Below are 18,869 nucleotides of genomic sequence, written 5' to 3'. Positions count from 1 at the left end.
TACACCCCCACAAATATTTAGTTAAATGTTCCTTAGGAAGCTGCACCTCGACCAGATGCTTTTGGTCACCAACAACAAGCTTCTGGCATAATTTTTCCTGAATATTTCATTAAAATCATGAACATGATTAATGATGTATGCTGTACAATCATTCCACCCTGGCAAAAGAACATTTCAAAGATATCATTAAACGCTCAAAATTAACTTTCTTGCTCCTGGTGAGTGTATGAATACGTGCGACCACAAATGTTGACTTACGTATAAGATACCACAATTATATACAGTTTGTCAAAGAAATACTTGTTCAAATTATAAACAACAGATTTACAGAGTATAAACCTCAGTGATGCGTTCATACATGGCAAGGAAACTTTAAGTTTGAGTGAAATGAAGAATTCTGGGAAGTTCGCACAGCCTATTACTTCTCGCTGCTTTGTAGTTTGTTCATAAAAACATAAAAAAGGTGGACACACCGTGTTGCGGAAATACACCTCCCAGCCATCAAAGGGGATGTCCAACTGATCCCACGTTATCTCCACTGAGGTCTCCCTCACAGATTTGAACCTTAAACCCTCCGGCTGTGGGAGATCTAGAGGAGAAAGAATCAATGTATTCAATGCCACTTGTATTTTTGATAAAGTATGACATTTTTCTGCAGCTTTCCCAGCTTGGAGACCATGACGACATACGTGTTGCCACCCTGGCACTGACGGGGACACTTCTCTTGTTACTTAAAACAGCGTAGACGTTGATCAGGTACTCAATGCCGGGTTCTAACTCTTTGACAGTGGCAGAAGTTTTGACTCCTGGTACAGTAAACTCTTGGGACAGACCACCAGGAAATGTGGGTATGTAGGTAATAAGGTATTCCGTCACCAGCATGTCATTGTTCCAGGACAGACCCACTGTTTTAGTGGTGACCTCGTCGATGCTCAGGTCCTTCGGAGGAGACACTAGACAAAGACAAAGAGAAGGAAGGAAAAACTTTGCAGCGTTTCTCATGCCTTCAATTAGTTGCCAATGCCTCATGTTACCACATGTCAATTGTAATGAAATGACTAGAATATAAAGGGTGGTGTAAATGGAAAATATTAGCACTGGACATGGTTGACTGAACTGGCTTCAGCATTTTTTGACTTTTTTTTTTTCACTTTCTGTCTCCAGCTCACTCAGTTTTACACCCGACTGCCCAGTTGGCTCCACTGAATAGCCGACCTTTCTAAAGGGCTGCTGGGTCGTGCAGAAATGTTCCGTCCATTCTAATTTGTTGCTTCACACGTGCCTTGTTTGCAGGGGGCTGCAGCAGAAGCAGTTTTGACAAGTGCCATAGAAATGCTCTGTGCTTCTCTTCTTTTCTTTTTCCAGTGCATGGAAAAGTTTTTTTTTTTTTGTCCTTGCTCGAATGCACAATAGTTCAAACTGCGAGCAGCAGGTCCATCTTTAAACTTGCACTGCTTATGAAAGCATACTTTACTCACATCATTATATCGGTTCTGATTGAATTGTTTGGCACGTAAACACACGTGACCGTTTTTTTTTGGTGCTGATGCAAACAATATCTTTGGATTTTGATTTGGAAAAATGTTTCTCGTAAACGTAGTAATTGAGGATCCATCACGTAATGCTAAAAACAAACACAAGAGCCACAGTTCCTGTCAAAAATATGTGTACAAAGAGCAGAATAAAATGAGTTTTTCTCATTATGGATGGTGACTTAACTTTGAAACTCAAAAAATATCCCATCCACATTTTCATTAATTGTGCATCTAACTGACACACACACAGAAACGTGCAAAACCTACAAGTCCTCCAACCCATACAACCATATAGGTCATTTCGTTCATGCTGTCAGAGGCTTTTTGCTAAATTCATGCATTTCGTAGTGATATGAGATATGTAACAGTCATTTTGCCTCTATGTGGAAATTCTTTCTTCTTCTTCTTTTTCTTCTTTTTTTTTTTTTTAACCTCAGTTCATTACAGATAGGGGTGGTGGCCAAGTGGTTAATGCGCTTGGTTTCAGTTCAGAAGGTTCTGGGTTCAAATCCCACCCCTGCCACATTGCTCCATGTAATGTGGAGTTGCGTCAGGAAGGGCATCCGGCGTAAAGCTTGTGCCAATTCAACATGCAGATCCACCTTGGATTTGCTGTGGCGACCCCGAGTGCAAACAAGGGAGCAGCCGAAGGGACTTACTTTTACTGACTTGTTTATATCATTTTAACTGTACAAGACAAACAGTCATGAAACAATCTGAAAAAGCCCAGAATATACTGTCAGTGCCTTTATTTGCCATCTGCTGTAATAACTGTATAATATGTTATAAGGACAACATAGTCATTGGTTGGCTGGACGTTATAACCGCCCCATGAAGGCCCTGAGGCTGAGGACTTTTTGCTTTTATTAATACTCTTTTCACAACAGCTGATCAAAGCAGACCGCTTACTGCAAAATCAAAGCCATTGCAACTGCAATGTACTGCAAGGAGCAAAACATAGATAATGGTGTATTAATACCAGTTAACATTCTGCACATTTAAAACTTCCTAGTTGCATAAACTGTTTGCATTCATTGATTAATAACAAAGGTGAAAGGTCATATGATGATGAGACATCTAAGACACGGACACTGTGATGTGACTGGTTGTCATGTTATTAGGCAACAGCAAGGACAGTGATGTTATCACTTGGTTGGGCAATGGTAATGACAATATAATATGATTTCTTGTTGCTCTGTTAGGCAATGGTGAGAATAGTGTGATGTGATTGGCTGCTATGTTAGGTAATGGTACGGTTACTGTGACCCAATAGTACGGATGCTGTGATATGATTAAAGGATTATTAAGGGCCCGTTCACACATAGTGCAAAGTTTGCACAAAGTGCACACTTAGTGCGCATGATGCGGGAATCATGTGCAAACTGTGTAATGTCATCCCTGCCTCCTGTTGCTACAACTATTTGCGCACACCAGCGCCTGAATGACAGCATGTGCGCTGTGTGAACCATCGCACCCTCTCACGGCAGGTGCCGGCCAAATTCCAGGTGACACGCATGAACATCTAACACGGCTCGCACGGAAAATGCGTGGGCAGTCGCACTGTTAACATGACAACAGACTGCAGACAATCACCTTCGTACTCGCAGAGAAATTTGTCTAAGTCCCACACAAGTGTGGCTTTGTTGTGTGCGCTGAGTTGACAGGAGGTGTGTCCTCCCACTGAAGCGGCTGTGAAAATCTGTGGTTCTGGACATCACAGCTGGACACCACGTACTGTGTTTGGATAGACATGGACAAACAACTGCCTACTGTGACGCGCATGTGTCTGTTTGCTATTAACAAGTGGACATAAATAAAAACATATCACTGTGGTGACATGCTGCAGCACGCGCACGCACGGAGCACACATGGACAGGCTGCTCCCAGGTTGAAACGGACTGTCAGATCAGAACGTGCAGCAGGCAGTCTTACTGTCACGTCACTCACGTGAGCTCTGTTCCACATGACGCAGTGTCCTGTGGTGCGTCATCCACAAGACATGCACGTGTGGCCAGTTGGAGACATGCCTGCAGATGTGGACATGAATTAGACAAGTGAACTGCTTCTCATTCATGTCATTTCATGACTGTATATCTGTGACCGTGGGTCATTTACAGGTGAACAGATGGATTATATTTGTATTGCTCGCTTGATAAATGCGGTGTTTTTATATGGTGTGTAATTTTAGTTTTTTTTGTAATACTTCCATGTCCTTCCTGATATGAGGCAGATTCCTGCAACTTTCAAAGAACGTTGCCGTAGCTCAGTGGTAAAGTTGCTGACTGGTAATCAGAACTTTTGAAAGGCGTGAGTTTGCGTCCAGTGAGTGGTGTGATTTCGCTTTCTTTTTTTTTTAATTATTCCACATAAGCAGCGCCATGTGGTTCCACAGGTATCGGCGGGTTTTTATTTTTTATTTATGCCACATAAGCGGTGCCATGTGCTGCACCTGGCACTGTTCTTGCTTGAAAGACCCCGTCGCGTGCATGAACTCTCGCACCAGGGTCGTGCACGCCTGCTCATTGGCGCGATGTTTCGTGTGCTAATTTTGAACTGTTTCGCTGTTTTCATCCAAACACTGTCCAAACTTCACACTATGTGCGAAGGGGCCATAACCGAGCATGAGGTCTGTACAGGAAAATATCAGGCCGAGGTGTTGACAGTGCAAAAAAAACACCAAACAGACCGAGCAAGCAAGCCTCATAATTTGTTTATTTTATGGCTGTTCGAAGCTGTGTTTTCATCTTGTTGGTCTTCATTTTGCATGTGCACTTCGACTTGTTAATTTCTCCAATTCAAACTTATCAGTGTAATAAAATTCGCTCAGAGAATGGTCCTCTTCGTCGCTCATGCTTTATTCGAAATTTGTTTTGTTTTATTTCATTCCGTGAAAATTGTAAACAAAGTTGCACATCTGATCCCGATCCCGCGATCCCGACCGATTGTCATGGTAACAGGCAGTCAGAGCACGCGTACTGTCGTACTCATACAATAATAATAATGATAATGCTTGTTATGTTGTTAAGCAATGGCATAGACACTCTTCTGTATTTGGCCGTTGCGTGGTTAGTGGCAGAGCTGAGATTGCCATTATTTACATGACCAGTAGAAGTTGTTAATTTTAAAAGAAGCTATGACAAGTTAAAAGAGGACGCTCTCATTATGGCTAAACAACTGTCCAGTTTCTGGGGATTCTGTGTTAGTACGCACTTGCAGCCAACATGCTTGATGAATTCCTGCGCATAAAGTAGTTCCCAGATAATTGTGATATATTTCTGTGAGATAATGAGTATATCTCATCTAAATTAATTCTAAAGTTTACCAGTAATAAAATGATAAAGATAACTGAAGTTTTAAGAGTGGCCGTAATAAATATTTAAGAAACTTAAAGTTTATGAGCAACTTCACCTGTTATTGCTCAAGCACATTGTAAACATTGACACGATGGAGTTTGATGTGGAAGAGTTCAGAACGATACGATTGGAATGGTTTGGTAATGAGAGCAGCACTCTGAGCAGGGTGGCAGGCGAGTTCAATCTGTGGGCGCGAGCTATCCCACAATTCCAAAATAGGTCCAATAGGTCCAATGAGAGTGGCACCCTGAGCAGGGTGATGTACCCACAGGCCATATGAAGGTACAGGCACAACAACCTCCCTACCTAGCTGACCTAATTAAACCTTACATACCGGCCCGGGCTTTACGTTCTCAGGGTGCAGGACTACTTTGTGTCCCTAAGGTGAATAAGAAGTCTGCGGGTCACAGAGATTTCTCTTATCGTGCCCCTGTTCTGTGGAATGATCTCCCTGCGTCAATAAAACAGTCAGATTCGGTGGAGATTTTCAAGTCCAGACTTAAGACGCACTTATTTTCCCTTTCATATGGCTAGCATACTGGTACAGTTTTGTTTTACACTTTTTACTCTTTTAATTCATTTATTAGTAATTGGAGCATGTCGCGGCCTCAACTTTACCTAAATTCTGGGTCTTTTAGTGAAGTTTAGGTCTAGTGGCCGGCGATCACCTTAGTATTTCTCTGTTTTTCTTGTTGTTTAATGCTGAAAATTATATAGTATTTTTTGTCTTTCTGATGCCTGATTCTATTTTTTCTCTCTGTTTAAGGTGCAGCTCCATCCAGAGATGGGAGCTGTATTTGTGTTGGCGACCCTCCTGTCCTGTGTGCCAATAGCATTTCTTGTATATTCGTCCGTGAATTGTTCTGTGAATTGTTTCTGTAATTTATGTTTGTATCATGGCCCAAGCAGAGGGTCACCCCTTTGAGTCTGGTCTGCTTGAGGTTTCTTCCTCAGAGGGAGTTTTTCCTTACTACTGTTGCTCTGGGGGTTAGTAAGGTTAGACCTTACCTGTGTGAAGCGCTTTGAGGCAACTCTGTTGTGATTTGGTGCTATATAAAGGAAAATAAATGTGGACTTTTTTTGGGTTCGGCCTCTTTAATGCTATGAACTGACAGGTGTGTTTTAAAATCATAGACTTACCCAGTGAGCAGTCTTCACCAACGTATCCCTCGTCACAGATGCACTGACCGTTCACGCACTGTCCTTTCTCCTGACAGTTGTTGAGGCAGCTCTGCTCTGCACAGCTACGTCCTTCATATCCAGTCTCACATATACACCTTCCCTTGATACAGCGCCCCCTATTGTTGCAGTTATCTGGACAAATAAGCCCGGAACAGTCGTCCCCTGAAAAGCCTTCCTGACATACACACTTGCCGTCAAAACAGCGTCCTCGAGCGTTGCAGTCGTTGGGACAGGCTTTCTGACTGCAGTCTTCTTCGCTGAAGCCTTCGTCACACACACACTGACCATCAATGCACCGGCCACGGTTTTGACATTTGTTTGGGCAGCTCAGCTCACTGCAGTCTTCACCAGTGAAGCCAGCATAGCACCTACAACGGCCGCCAATACAGTCCCCTCGGCCGTAACAGTTTGAGGGGCACGTCTTGATGCTGCAGTCCTCACCAGTGAGGCCTTCGTCACACACACACTGGCCATTAACACAGTGTCCTCTGAGGAGACAGTTACTGGGGCAGGACAGCTCAGAGCAGTCCTCGCCCTGGAAACCTACATCACAAGCACAATGCCCATTTATGCACTGGCCTCTGGTATTGCAGTTGTTTGGACATGCTAACTGGCTGCAGTCCTCCCCTTGGTAGCCCGTGTTACAAATACACATGGCGTTGAAGCATGTACCTCGACCATTACAGTCATTGAGGCAGGTGAAGTGAGAGCAGTCATCTCCACTATAGCCGACGCTGCAGACGCATATGCCATTTTGGCAGTACCCGTTACCTCGACAGTTGTTGGGACAGGTACGATTCCCACAGTCCTCCCCAATGTAACCCTCGTTGCAGTAACAGGTTCCATTCACGCAGCGCCCATGATCATTGCAGTCTTTGGGGCAGTTGAGTTCAGAGCAATCGGAACCCGTCCAGGGTTTATAGCACACACAGTCTCCAGCTTCACAGCGGCCGTGCCCTTGGCAGTTGTTGAGGCAGGCGGTCAGGGAGCAGTCTTTACCGGAGAAACCATCTGAGCAGACACAGATGCCGCCCACGCAGTGGCCGTGTTCTCCGCAGTCCACGGGGCAAACCTCTGACGTGCAGTCTTCTCCTGCAAAGCCCTCCTGGCACTCACACTTTCCCTCCACACAGCGGCCTCGGCCCTCGCAGTTATTCGGACAGTCGGGCTCAGTGCAGTTGGTTCCTTTCCAGCCAGATTCACAAATGCAGACACAGGTTTCAGCACTGTAGTTTCCGTGACCGTTGCAGTAAGGTTTAGTACCCACTTCACCTGGGACAGAAAAGAAAGACAGTAAAACTGACTGATTGTTGCAGATCCAGTCGAGCATTTTAAGGAATACCGTTCCTGTTGCAAGACGCTGACTTCAATTCCAAATGTGCATTTTTGAACAGCTGTTTTTTAACTAAACATACTCAAGAACATCTATTACTTTGTAGGAATTACAGCATCTGCATGCTTTTCTGCACTATAATAAAGACCTATTCAAATGTAACTGATGAGCTGTTGGTCTCCGCACTATAAGCCTCAGTATTATTTGCTCCCACTTTACGTCCAAGAGCATTCCAGCTGATGACTTCAACAGATGTGTCTTGTTCTGAAGACTTGAACTCACAAGATTATACCATATATCTTGTGGCAAAATGCATGATTATTTTACTTTAAGGCTATAACTTTTACACCCATATGGTAGGTACATTATTGTCTTTACATGAAAGCATCTCTACCTGTGACCTGTGAGCTGCAGCAGCCACCGTTACCGTTGCACCGCTCTCTCAATACTGAAACTTGGCTCTCCAGCATCTCCAACCTGCTCATGAGTTCCTTCATGCCGGGCAGATTCTCGATACAACCACAGGCCTGCCATGGTATGTTGATACGGTGGGTGAAGATAATCTGGTTCTGCCCGTCTAGGGTGTGCTCAGTAGTATGATAGTCTGAGCCTGCTGCTCCATCTTTGGGGTGCAGTTGCATGCCGTCTGGGGTGTCCAAGTTCACGGAGCACAAAGAGCTTGCGGGTACATTGATGTTGTAGACATGGTTGAAGACTACAGGATGTTCTGGACTGGGGAAGGTGATGTTATGTTGTCCAGAAGATGAAGAAGTCTCTCGTGGATGCCGAAGGATTTTCTTTACAAGCCCAGCATTCGATAACGTGAGGACAGTAGTAAAGAGGAGGCGGCAAAACTGGCCTCTGGTACCCATGCTAGCAACAGGATGTGGTTGTGGCAAAATAAACAGCTGCACCTTCTGACTCAACTAATCCTGGTTAGTGACCAAAGTCCTAGAAAAACAGACAGAAAACACTATATCAGATACGGCAACTGCTTTCATGTTCAATTTGGAATGTTTCAAATACTCAACACATTTAATATTCAACATCACCTTGAAAAGCTGAAAGTGCCCATCACACCTTTGTGACATCATAATATAGTGGAGCAGATAAGTATGATTTCTGGCCAGAATTGTTCACTTGGTGATACAAGCATCAGATTTGGCATGAATGTTCTTCATAAATCAGTGTTCAGGCCACTTGAAAATCCAATATGGCGGCCATAGAAGAATTACACAGGGGTCAAAATTTAACAAATGCTCCAATCATATTGAAAGCTATACCACATTATGTGTCTGATCACAAAGATTCCAAAAAGGTATAGTTTGGACTATCTATGACTGAATGTTCTGGAGTTATGGGGTAGAAACAGCAAGAATGGTGACAAAGGTCAGTTTCAGTTTGTACAGGGGTCAAAAGTTAAAGTTGCTCCAACCTTTGTAAAATGTGATGCAAATTATTGGTTAAGTTAATAGGGTTTTAAAAAGGAATAGTTTGCATCATGTGTCATGCTCAGTTGTCACATTACAGGGTAACATATATGTCACAGAAGCCAATGTATGTCGACATGTATTTTGCAAACCAAGAATTCAACACAGTCAAAACTATTCCATTTATTAATCCTATTAGCTCAACCAATAATTTGCACCACCTTTTACCAAAAAATACCAAGTTTAACTTTCATTCAGTCATAGACAGATAGATCTGCTGCACTAATAAGAAATATGTCCTGTATAGGCCCCGAAGCCCATTGCTTATCTCTGGATTCCGTAGTGTGAAGTGGATGAGAGTCTATGACTCCCACTGCATAGGACGCCAGACTATTTCTTAAGGCGGGACCCGTTTACAGCTAGGTGGACTGGGACAATGCAGACTGTCTCGTTCAAGGACACAGACAGGTGACATGAGCAGGATTCAAACCTGTTCTATATATTGGCAGGTCAGTTCCTTGCCCACTGAGCTACCTGCTCTAGAGGTAGATTAGATTAGATTAGATTAGATAGAACTTTATTGATCCCTTGTAAAGACTCCCTCTGGGAAACTGAGGTAGTAAACATCACTACTTCAGTTTGAATAATATTTGCCACTGTAGAGAATCGCAGAGTTATAAAGCATGTTAATATTAAATTCCAACTGTTTTCCACGTTTCCACTTATATCTACACCCTTCCTCAGTCTATAAGTACTTAAAACCGGAATAAAATCGAGCACAAATGTGGGGGGTTGGAGGTAGAGGTTTTGTATGGGGGGATAATCTATCCCATATGTCTTATAGCACACAAATCACATGCCATAGGTATTAAAGGCACTGCGCTGCGGTGGTTTGAATCATATTTGTCTAATAGATTACAATTTGTTCATGTAAATGGGGAATCTTCTTCACAGACAAGGCACAAGGTTCTGTGCTAGGACCAATTTTATTCACTTTATACATGCTTCCCTTAGGCAGTATTATTAGACGGTATTGCTTAAATTTTCATTGTTACGCAGATGATACCCAGCTTTATCTATCCATGAAGCCAGAGGACACACACCAATTAGCTAAACTGCAGGATTGTCTTACAGACATAAAGACATGGATGACCTCTAATTTCCTGCTTTTAAACTCAGATAAAACTGAAGTTATTGTACTTGGCCCCACAAATCTTAGAAACATGGTGTCTAACCAGATCCTTACTGTGGATGGCATTACCCTGACCTCTAGTAATACTGTGAGAAATCTTGGAGTCATTTTTGATCAGGATATGTCATTCAAAGCACATATTAAACAAATATGTAGGACTGCTTTTTTGCATTTACGCAATATCTCTAAAATCAGAAAGGTCTTGTCTCAGAGTGATGCTGAAAAACTAATTCATGCATTTATTTCCTCTAGGCTGGACTATTGTAATTCATTATTATCAGGTTGTCCTAAAAGTTCCCTAAAAAGCCTTCAGTTAATTCAAAATGCTGCAGCTAGAGTACTAACGGGGACTAGAAGGAGAGAGCATATCTCACCCATATCGGCCTCTCTTCATTGGCTTCCTGTTAATTCTAGAATAGAATTTAAAATTCTTCTTCTTACTTATAAGGTTTTGAATAATCAGGTCCCATCTTATCTTAGGGACCTCGTAGTACCATATCACCCCAATAGAGCGCTTCGCTCTCAGACTGCAGGCTTACTTGTAGTTCCTAGGGTTTGTAAGAGTAGAATGGGAGGCAGAGCCTTCAGCTTTCAGGCTCCTCTCCTGTGGAACCAGCTCCCAATTCAGATCAGGGAGACAGACACCCTCTCTACTTTTAAGATTAGGCTTAAAACTTTCCTTTTTGCTAAAGCTTATAGTTAGGGCTGGATCGGGTGACCCTGAACCATCCCTTAGTTATGCTGCTATAGACGTAGACTGCTGGGGGGTTCCCATGATGCACTGTTTCTTTCTCTTTTTGCTCTGTATGCACCACTCTGCATTTAATCATTAGTGATCGATCTCTGCTCCCCTCCACAGCATGTCTTTTTTCTGGTTCTCTCCCTCAGCCCCAACCAGTCCCAGCAGAGGACTGCCCCTCCCTGGGCCTGGTTCTGCTGGAGGTTTCTTCCTGTTAAAAGGGAGTTTTTCCTTCCCACTGTAGCCAAGTGCTTGCTCACAGGGGGTCGTTTTTGACCGTTGGGGTTTTACATAATTATTGTATGGCCTTGCCTTACAATATAAAGCGCCTTGGGGCAACTGTTTGTTGTGATTTGGCGCTATATAAAAAAATTGATTGATTGATTGAAATCTCTCAGATGATTTCATCGGCTGGATGCCAAGAAACAATTTGTGGTTGACAAATTGAAAGTAAAGTTAATTTTCTTCCAGTCTTGTATTTCTGGGTAAACTTAAGGCTCAACATACTGATGATACATTCAGAATCATTTGCTATATGCCAACAGACAGAACATCTGTCCACCGGTACGACCTCCTCTTCACATACACACATATCTTCAGAAATGTTTTCACTGACAGGAAAAGTCATAGGACATGTGACACGGAAAATGTGCAGGTGAATTTTTTTTTTTTTTTTTACCTCTGCCCAACTTTGTGGGCGGAGATTATGTTTTTGCCCTTGTTTGTTTGTTTGTGAACATTTTGAAATTTTTGCAGAGGAGTCCTATCCTGATAGGCAAGAACTGATTCAGTTTTCAAGGTCAAAGGTCAATGTCAGGAAAAATATTGGAAAAATCCCTATCCTTTAACATTGAACAAAAAAGATTGAATTTCTTTCATATTTGACAGCATTATGTAGGATGGTATCCTTTATCGACTGACAAAGCGTGATCCAGATCTGATCCAGATTACAGATTTTGTGGCCATGGAAAACCTCATTTAATGTATATTTGACATTATATCGCTCTCATTTTTACCTCCGCCAAGGAGGGTTTTTTTTCCCCAGCGTTTGTCTGTCTGCTTGACTGTTAACAGGATAACTCAAAACGTTTTAGACGCATTTGAACCAAATTTGGTGGAATGATAGGAAATATGTCCAGGATCAATCGATTGAAATTTGGTGATGATCCGGATTAAACTCTGGAAAATATAGCATAATGTATTAGTTTGCCCTTTTGTGAATCCACATCCTTCGATATTGATATGTGGCGTGACGGAGGTATGCGCTCTACCGAGTGCCCTTCTAGTTCTGTTATGGATTTATTTTCATCATCCAGGTAGGGAGACAACAGACGGGAAATGTTGAGCAGAGAAACCACCACCATGTTCAGTAGCTTGTCTGCTGCTACCTCTGAGAGGAAGAAAACAACACCTCTACAAAGTCTCTGCCAGTGATGCTTCAGCCACAGTATTTGAAAGGTAGGTGCTGACAGGCCAAGCACATGCAAACCAATGAGAAATAATTTCCAGGAGGAAATTGCTCAGGAAGTAGTGATTCTAAAGCATGATGTGGTGCACACCTGGAAGACGGTTCTCATGAAGACTTCTGGAAACACTTTTTAGGTCTCTTCACAGCTGATTGACTTCCGCCAGGTGATGAAAACTAGACAATTAAACAAAAACGGTAAGATGAGAGTTGTTTGTTGCATCAATTTAACTCGTAACTGTGCAACCAAGATTGTTATCCATCACAACACAGTCTCTATTTCTGATTTTGAGCTCAAACAAATTCACAACATTGAGATTCGGTATATTTTTTTTGACTTGTTGTCATATATATTTGATTAGCCAATATTCAGTAGACTTTGGAGCAATACATTACAGCCATTTCGACATACAGTAGTGCTCAGAATAATAGTAGTGCTATGTGACTAAAAAGATTAATCCAGGTTTTGAGTATATTTCTTATTGTTACATGGGAAACAAGGTACCAGTAGATTCAGTGCATTCACACAAATCCAACAAGATCAAGCATTCATGATATGCACACTCTTAATGCTATGAAATTGGGCTATTAGTAAAAAAAAAGTAGAAAAGGGGATGTTCACAATAATAGTTGCATCTGCTGTTGATGCTACAAACTCAAAACTATTATGTTCAAACTGCTTTTTTTTTTTAGCAATCCTGTGAATCACTAAACTAGTATTTAGTTGTATAACCACAGTTTTTCATGATTTCTTCACATCTGCGAGGCATTAATTTTGTTGGTTTGGAACCAAGATTTTCTCGTTTACTAGTGTGCTTGGGGTCATTGTCTTGTTGAAACACCCATTTCAAGGGCATGTCCTCTTCAGCATAAGGCAACATGACCTCTTCAAGTATTCTGACATATCCAAACTGATCCATGATACCTGGTATGCGATATATAGGCCCAACACCATAGTAGGAGAAACATGCCCATATCATGATGCTTGCACCACCATGCTTCACTGTCTTCACTGTGAACTGTGGCTTGAATTCAGAGTTTGGGGGTCGTCTCACAAACTGTCTGCGGCCCTTGGTCCCAAAAAGAGCAATTTTACTCTCATCAGTCCACAAAATATTCCTCCATTTCTCTTTAGGCCAGTTGATGTGTTCTTTGGCAAATTGTAACCTCTTCTGCACATGTCTTTTATTTAACAGAGGGACTTTGCGGGGGATTCTTGCAAATAAATTAGCTTCACACAGGCGTCTTCTAACTGTCACAGCACTTACAGGTAACTCCAGACTGTCTTTGATCATCATGGAGCTGATCAATGGATGAGCCTTTGCCATTCTGGTTATTCTTCTATCCATTTTGATGGTTGTTTTCCGTTTTCTTCCACGCGTCTCTGTTTTTTTTTTTGTCCATTTTAAAGCACTGGAGATCATTGTTGATGAACAGCCTATAATTTTTTTGCACCTGCGTATAAGTTTTCCCCTCTCCAATCAACTTTTTAATCAAACTACGCTGTTCTTCTGAACAATGTCTTGAACGTCCCATTTTCCTCAGGCTTTCAAAGAGAAAAGCATGTTCAACAGGTGCTGGCTTCATCCTTAAATAGGGGACACCTGATTCACACCTGTTTGTTCCACAAAATTGACAAACTCACTGACTGAATGCCACAGTACTATTATTGTGAACACCCCCTTTTCTACTTTTTTTTTTTTTACTAATAGCCCAATTTCATAGCATTAAGAGTGGCATATATTGAATGCTTGGTCTTGTTGGATTTGTGAGAATCTACTGAATCTACTGGTACCTTGTTTCCCATGTAACAATAAGAAATATACTCAAAACCTGGATTAATCTTTTTAGTCACATAGCACTACTATTATTCCGAACACTACTGTATAAGGTGGACAGCTCATGTCTGTGGATTTTATTTATTTATTTATTTTGGAAAACACATGAAGCTCTACGTAGATAAGATGACTTTTCCCAGGACTGAAATGTATAATTGGGAAAACACAATAAGTTGTCCACTGGTCTTTGAATACATTATGTCTTAGGTGTTGTTAGGAACTCTGATGGGTCTATAAAGATCTAAGGTGTATGCAGTAAGACTTACACCCTGCATAATGCAATGTGCAGCACACCAGAACAAGCATTGCTAGTCCATAATTGCAACGTCCAGCGCATATGTTGTTTAAATCACAAATGTACTTGCGCTCATTTGTGCATGTTGGTCTTACAATGAGGTGTGATCAGGCACAGTGTTGGTGTATTGATATCGTGAGGCAACAGAAAGTGACTGCACCGTCGACAGAAGGCTCTGTGGGTATGTTTGCATGCGGTATCCATTGGGGGTCTCCTCCAGGTGCACCTGTTTCTGCTTCAACTGTAAATAAATCTCTCTCTCTGCATCGTATATCTGAATCCTGGTGGTCCTTGCTCTCTGGTCTCATTTCCTGCTGACACAACTCAAAAATTCCACAACACACCACACTATAAAATTGCCCTGGTTCTGGCTGGCAACCACCCACCCAGTCCATCCTGTCAACTGTAACAATCCATCTGCCTCAGCTGGATAGAACATGGCTGTGCTGTTGGCCTTCTCCAGCTGCTGGGGTCCCCAGAAATGTGACACCTGCATGCTGGGTCATGCACCAAAAAAGGTGTCACATCACCAAAATATTGTGGTCGTCTCCCTCAGCATGCCAGTGATACTCCTCATCTGCATCTCCCTAACTAATGGTTCATATGACACAAAGTCATTACAACGACACCCAAGGTGTTTCCAAAGTCATCAAGTAACAGAATGAATACCTTTTCCTTATAGGTTATACCAGGGCAGAGCCAATGGAGTCATGGGATCACTGGACAGAGGTGTTTGGCAATCTTTTTTTTAGGACAAACGAAGAAGGAACGAAGGTCCAAGTCTTTAAGTCCTGGTCCTAGTTGTGAGATGTGAATGCTGACCATGACCTAAGGTAAAAGAGGAGTGAGATATGCCCCAATTGTTCTTGCACCATGCACTTTACACTGTGTACCAGAGATCATCAAGACAGGCCCTGAAAATCTACACTTCTGTGATAAGAAACAAACAACATCCTGGACCTGACTTACTTACTAAGATCCCATATAATAAGTACCGACTTGTACGGACATTTAAACCTATTGTGGGTTGGGTTGGTGAAGGGTTTACAGGTGATTTACTAAGAATAATTGTGCACATGACAGTGAGTTTTAATGAGACATAGACAAGAGTATGTACAGTGGGCTAAAAAAGTATTTAGTCAGTCCGTGATTGTGCAACTTCTCCTAAATTTATTATTTATTAATTTATTATTAATTTATTAATTTCCTACTTAGAAAGATGAGAGAGGTCTGTAATTTTCAAAATAGGTACACTTCAACTATGAGAGACAAAATGAGAAGAAAAAAAAATCCAGAAAATCACATTGTAGGATTTTTAAAGAATTTATTTGTAAATTATGTTGGAAAATAAGTATTTGGTCACCCACAAACAAGCAAGATTTCTGGCTCTCACAGACCTGTAACTTCTTTAAGAAGCTCTTCTGTCCTCCACCTGTTACGTGTATTAATGGCACCTGTTGGATCTTGTTATCTGTTTAAAAGACACCTGTCAACAGCCTCAAACAGTCAGACTCCAAACTCAACCATGGCCAAGACCAAAGAGCTGTCGAAGGACACCAGAAAGAAAACTGTAGATGTGCACCAGGCTGGGAAGAGTGAATCTACAATAGTCAAGCAGGTTGGTGTGAATAAATCAAATGTGGGAGCAATTGTAAGAAAATGGAAGACATACAAGACCATTGATAATCTCCCTTGATTTGGGGCTCCACACAAGATGTCATCCCGTGGGGTCAAAATGATCATGAGAACAGTGAACAAAAATCCCAGAACTACACAGAGGGACCAGATGAATGACCTGCAGAGAGTTGGGACCAAAGTAACAAAGGCTACACACTACACAGAGAGGGACTCAAATCCTGCAGTGCCAGGCGTGTCCCACTGCTTAAGCCAGTACATGTCCAGGCCCGTCTGAAGTTTGCCAGAGAGCATATGGATGATCCAGAAGAGGATTTGGAGAATATCATGTGGTCAGATAAAACCAAAATAGAACATTTTAGTAAAAACTCAACTAGTCATGTTTGGAGGAAGTAGAATGCTGAGTTGCATTCCAAGAACACAATATCTACTGTGAAGCATGGGGGTTGAAACATCATGCTTTGGGGCTGTTTTTCTGCAATGGGGACAGGATGACTGATCTGTGTTCAGGGAAGAATGAACATGGCCATGTATCATGAGATTTTAAGCCAAAACCTCATTCCATCAGTGACAGCATTGAAGATGCAACGTGGCTGGGTCTTCCAGCATGACAATGATCCCAAACACACCGCTCGGGCAACAAAGGAGTGGCTCCATAAAAAGCATTTCAAGGTCCTGGAGTGGCCAAGCCAGTCTCCAGACCTCAACCCGTCTTGGGGCAACTGTTTGTTGTGATTTGGCGCTATATAAATATAAATAAATAAATAAATAAATAAATAAATAAATAAAATAAACCCCATAGAAAATCTGTGGAGGGACTTGAAAGTCCGTGTTGCTCAGTGACAGCCCCAAAACATCACTGTTCTAGAGGAGATCTGCATGGAAGAATGGGCCAAAATACCAGCTACAGTGTGTGAAGACTTACAGGAAACATTTGACCTCTGTCATTGCCAACAAAGATTATGTTACAAAGTATTGAGTTGAACTTTTGTTATTGACCAAATACTTATTTTCCACCATAATTTACAAATAAATTCTTTAAAAATCTTACAATGTGATTTTCTGGATTTTCTTTTTCTCATTTTGTCTCTCATAGTTGAAGTGTACCTATGATGAAAATTACAGACCTCTCTCATCTTTCTAAGTAGGAGAACTTGCACAATCAGGGACTGACTAAATACTTTTTTTTTACCCCACTGTAAATGAGGATTTTGCGTGTGTTAATGACTGTAAATGCAAAATAAAATTCAATCAGCCACTTGCAGCTATGGGCAGCCTATTAGAAAACAAACACATATTAGATGAAAATGAATGTGCCTTGAAAATGGTTTGTCACAGGAGGTGTGCAGTGTTTGGCACATGTTCAAATTTAGCAGCACTCGCTGTGCATAGGGCAAATTTGATCTGTCACACGTTGATAGTGGAGTGGCATGGAGAAGGACTCTCAAGGAAGGATTATCATCATCAAATTACAAAAACCCTTCTCACTGTGCAAATATTTATGGACACAACTGCATGTTATGTGACGCTACACTTTCTGCAGCCCTCTGCCAAATCCTTTGATACCCGTAGTTGTAATAGAGCTTAGGAGCAGTGAACCAGTAGTGAGTGATGCAAATGTGGAGGTCATGTAATACATGTCTGATCTCATTGTAGATAGTTGCTGCTTCACCTCAGGGAGCTTTGGTGGCTGCCGTCCACTGTGCACTCTGACAGATTGGCACTAATCCTTTAATGCACCAGAAATCCTTTCACTTGCATCTGCTTCTGATTACTTGATATGTCTTTCGGAACAGAACATGCTCGTGCCTAACGAACACGGTAACGCCAACTCCTTTGTGAACCAAACCTGTCTTGACACCAGTATTGACCATTTTAAGATAGAAATGATGTCATAGGTTGTGTAGTGTCCTGTAATTGGACATTCCTGTGTATTTATGTTGGGTCCACAGGGTTGAAATAGTGGACAGATTGTCATAACTCCCTTTTGCAAGACAACTTTTTTTTTTTTTTTTTAATGAACAGTATTTATTCATCGAATTAAAAAATATTTTGGTCAACAATCCACACAAAAACATGAGCAAATTAATAAATTGTAGACAATGTGAATTTACCTAAAGGAGTATTTGCACAAGAAAAGGCCTCAAAACCTCAATACATACTAAAAACATAAATAAAAATTCTATACAGTATATTCTATGCCGTTCCCAAAATATTTTCACAGATATTACTGTATGTGTGGTTATAGATAATGGACAGACTGCCACCTATCTTCTATTTTTATATAAAGCACGCCTGGGGTTGACAAGAATTCTCATTTCACAAGGAGACATGCATGGGGAGACATTCTGGAGAGAAAACTGAAATAAATATAACCTGTTCACTAAGCTATAATCCAGAATCAGCGTAGCTTCCCCCATGCTGGCAGTGAGAAGGGAATTTTCCCACGTGGAGACTGGAAATATTGGCCCTGATCTATGGACATCTGTTTTGCCTAGTCCCAGAAAACGGCCCTGGGGTTCTTGTCATGTGTCAAGACAAAGGAAAGCGGTACTTATTTAAATGCCTATTTGCAGTCAGTTCTATAGCCTGTACCTGTGCCACCAGCAGCTGGTGTGAAGAACTGCTTCCAGGTTTCTCAGTAAGTGTGGCAACAAGTTCACTCATTAAAAAGCATTAATTTCTGCAAGAAAGGTTTGAGTGGAAAACTGTTTGAGGCTGACAGACTGGGTGAGTGGTAGATTTTTAACACTGTTCCATTGCATGTTTTTGTTTATCTGAAATTTTGCCATTTTTGTTTTCAATTAAAAGCTAAGTTTGAACATCTGGAAGTCATCTCCAGCAAGTTCACTGGAGTCACCACTAGTTAGTG

General features: G+C 41.7%; 1 protein-coding gene across 4 annotated transcripts in view; it reads right to left on the bottom strand.

The window, feature by feature from the left end:
- Window positions 1-8,347, bottom strand: part of LOC117529194 (tenascin-like) — a 101,025-nt gene extending 92,678 nt beyond the window's left edge. For all 4 annotated transcript variants that reach the window (XM_034191894.1, XM_034191896.1, XM_034191897.1 and 1 more), the window contains exons 1-4: window positions 7,798-8,347; window positions 6,029-7,342; window positions 690-953; window positions 474-589 (exon numbers count right to left, since the gene is read on the bottom strand). In XM_034191894.1, coding sequence (XP_034047785.1) covers window positions 474-589; window positions 690-953; window positions 6,029-7,342; window positions 7,798-8,275 — 2,172 coding nt within the window. In that variant the 5' untranslated portion in view covers window positions 8,276-8,347. The remainder of the gene's footprint in view (window positions 1-473; window positions 590-689; window positions 954-6,028; window positions 7,343-7,797) is intronic.
- Window positions 8,348-18,869: the final 10,522 nt, after the last annotated feature.

The sequence above is a fragment of the Thalassophryne amazonica genome, chromosome 17, assembly GCF_902500255.1.
Source record: "Thalassophryne amazonica chromosome 17, fThaAma1.1, whole genome shotgun sequence".
NCBI lineage: Eukaryota > Metazoa > Chordata > Actinopteri > Batrachoidiformes > Batrachoididae > Thalassophryne > Thalassophryne amazonica.
The sequence above is the reverse complement of the archived record's forward strand: the minus strand, read 5'-3'. Positions and strand labels throughout refer to the sequence as shown.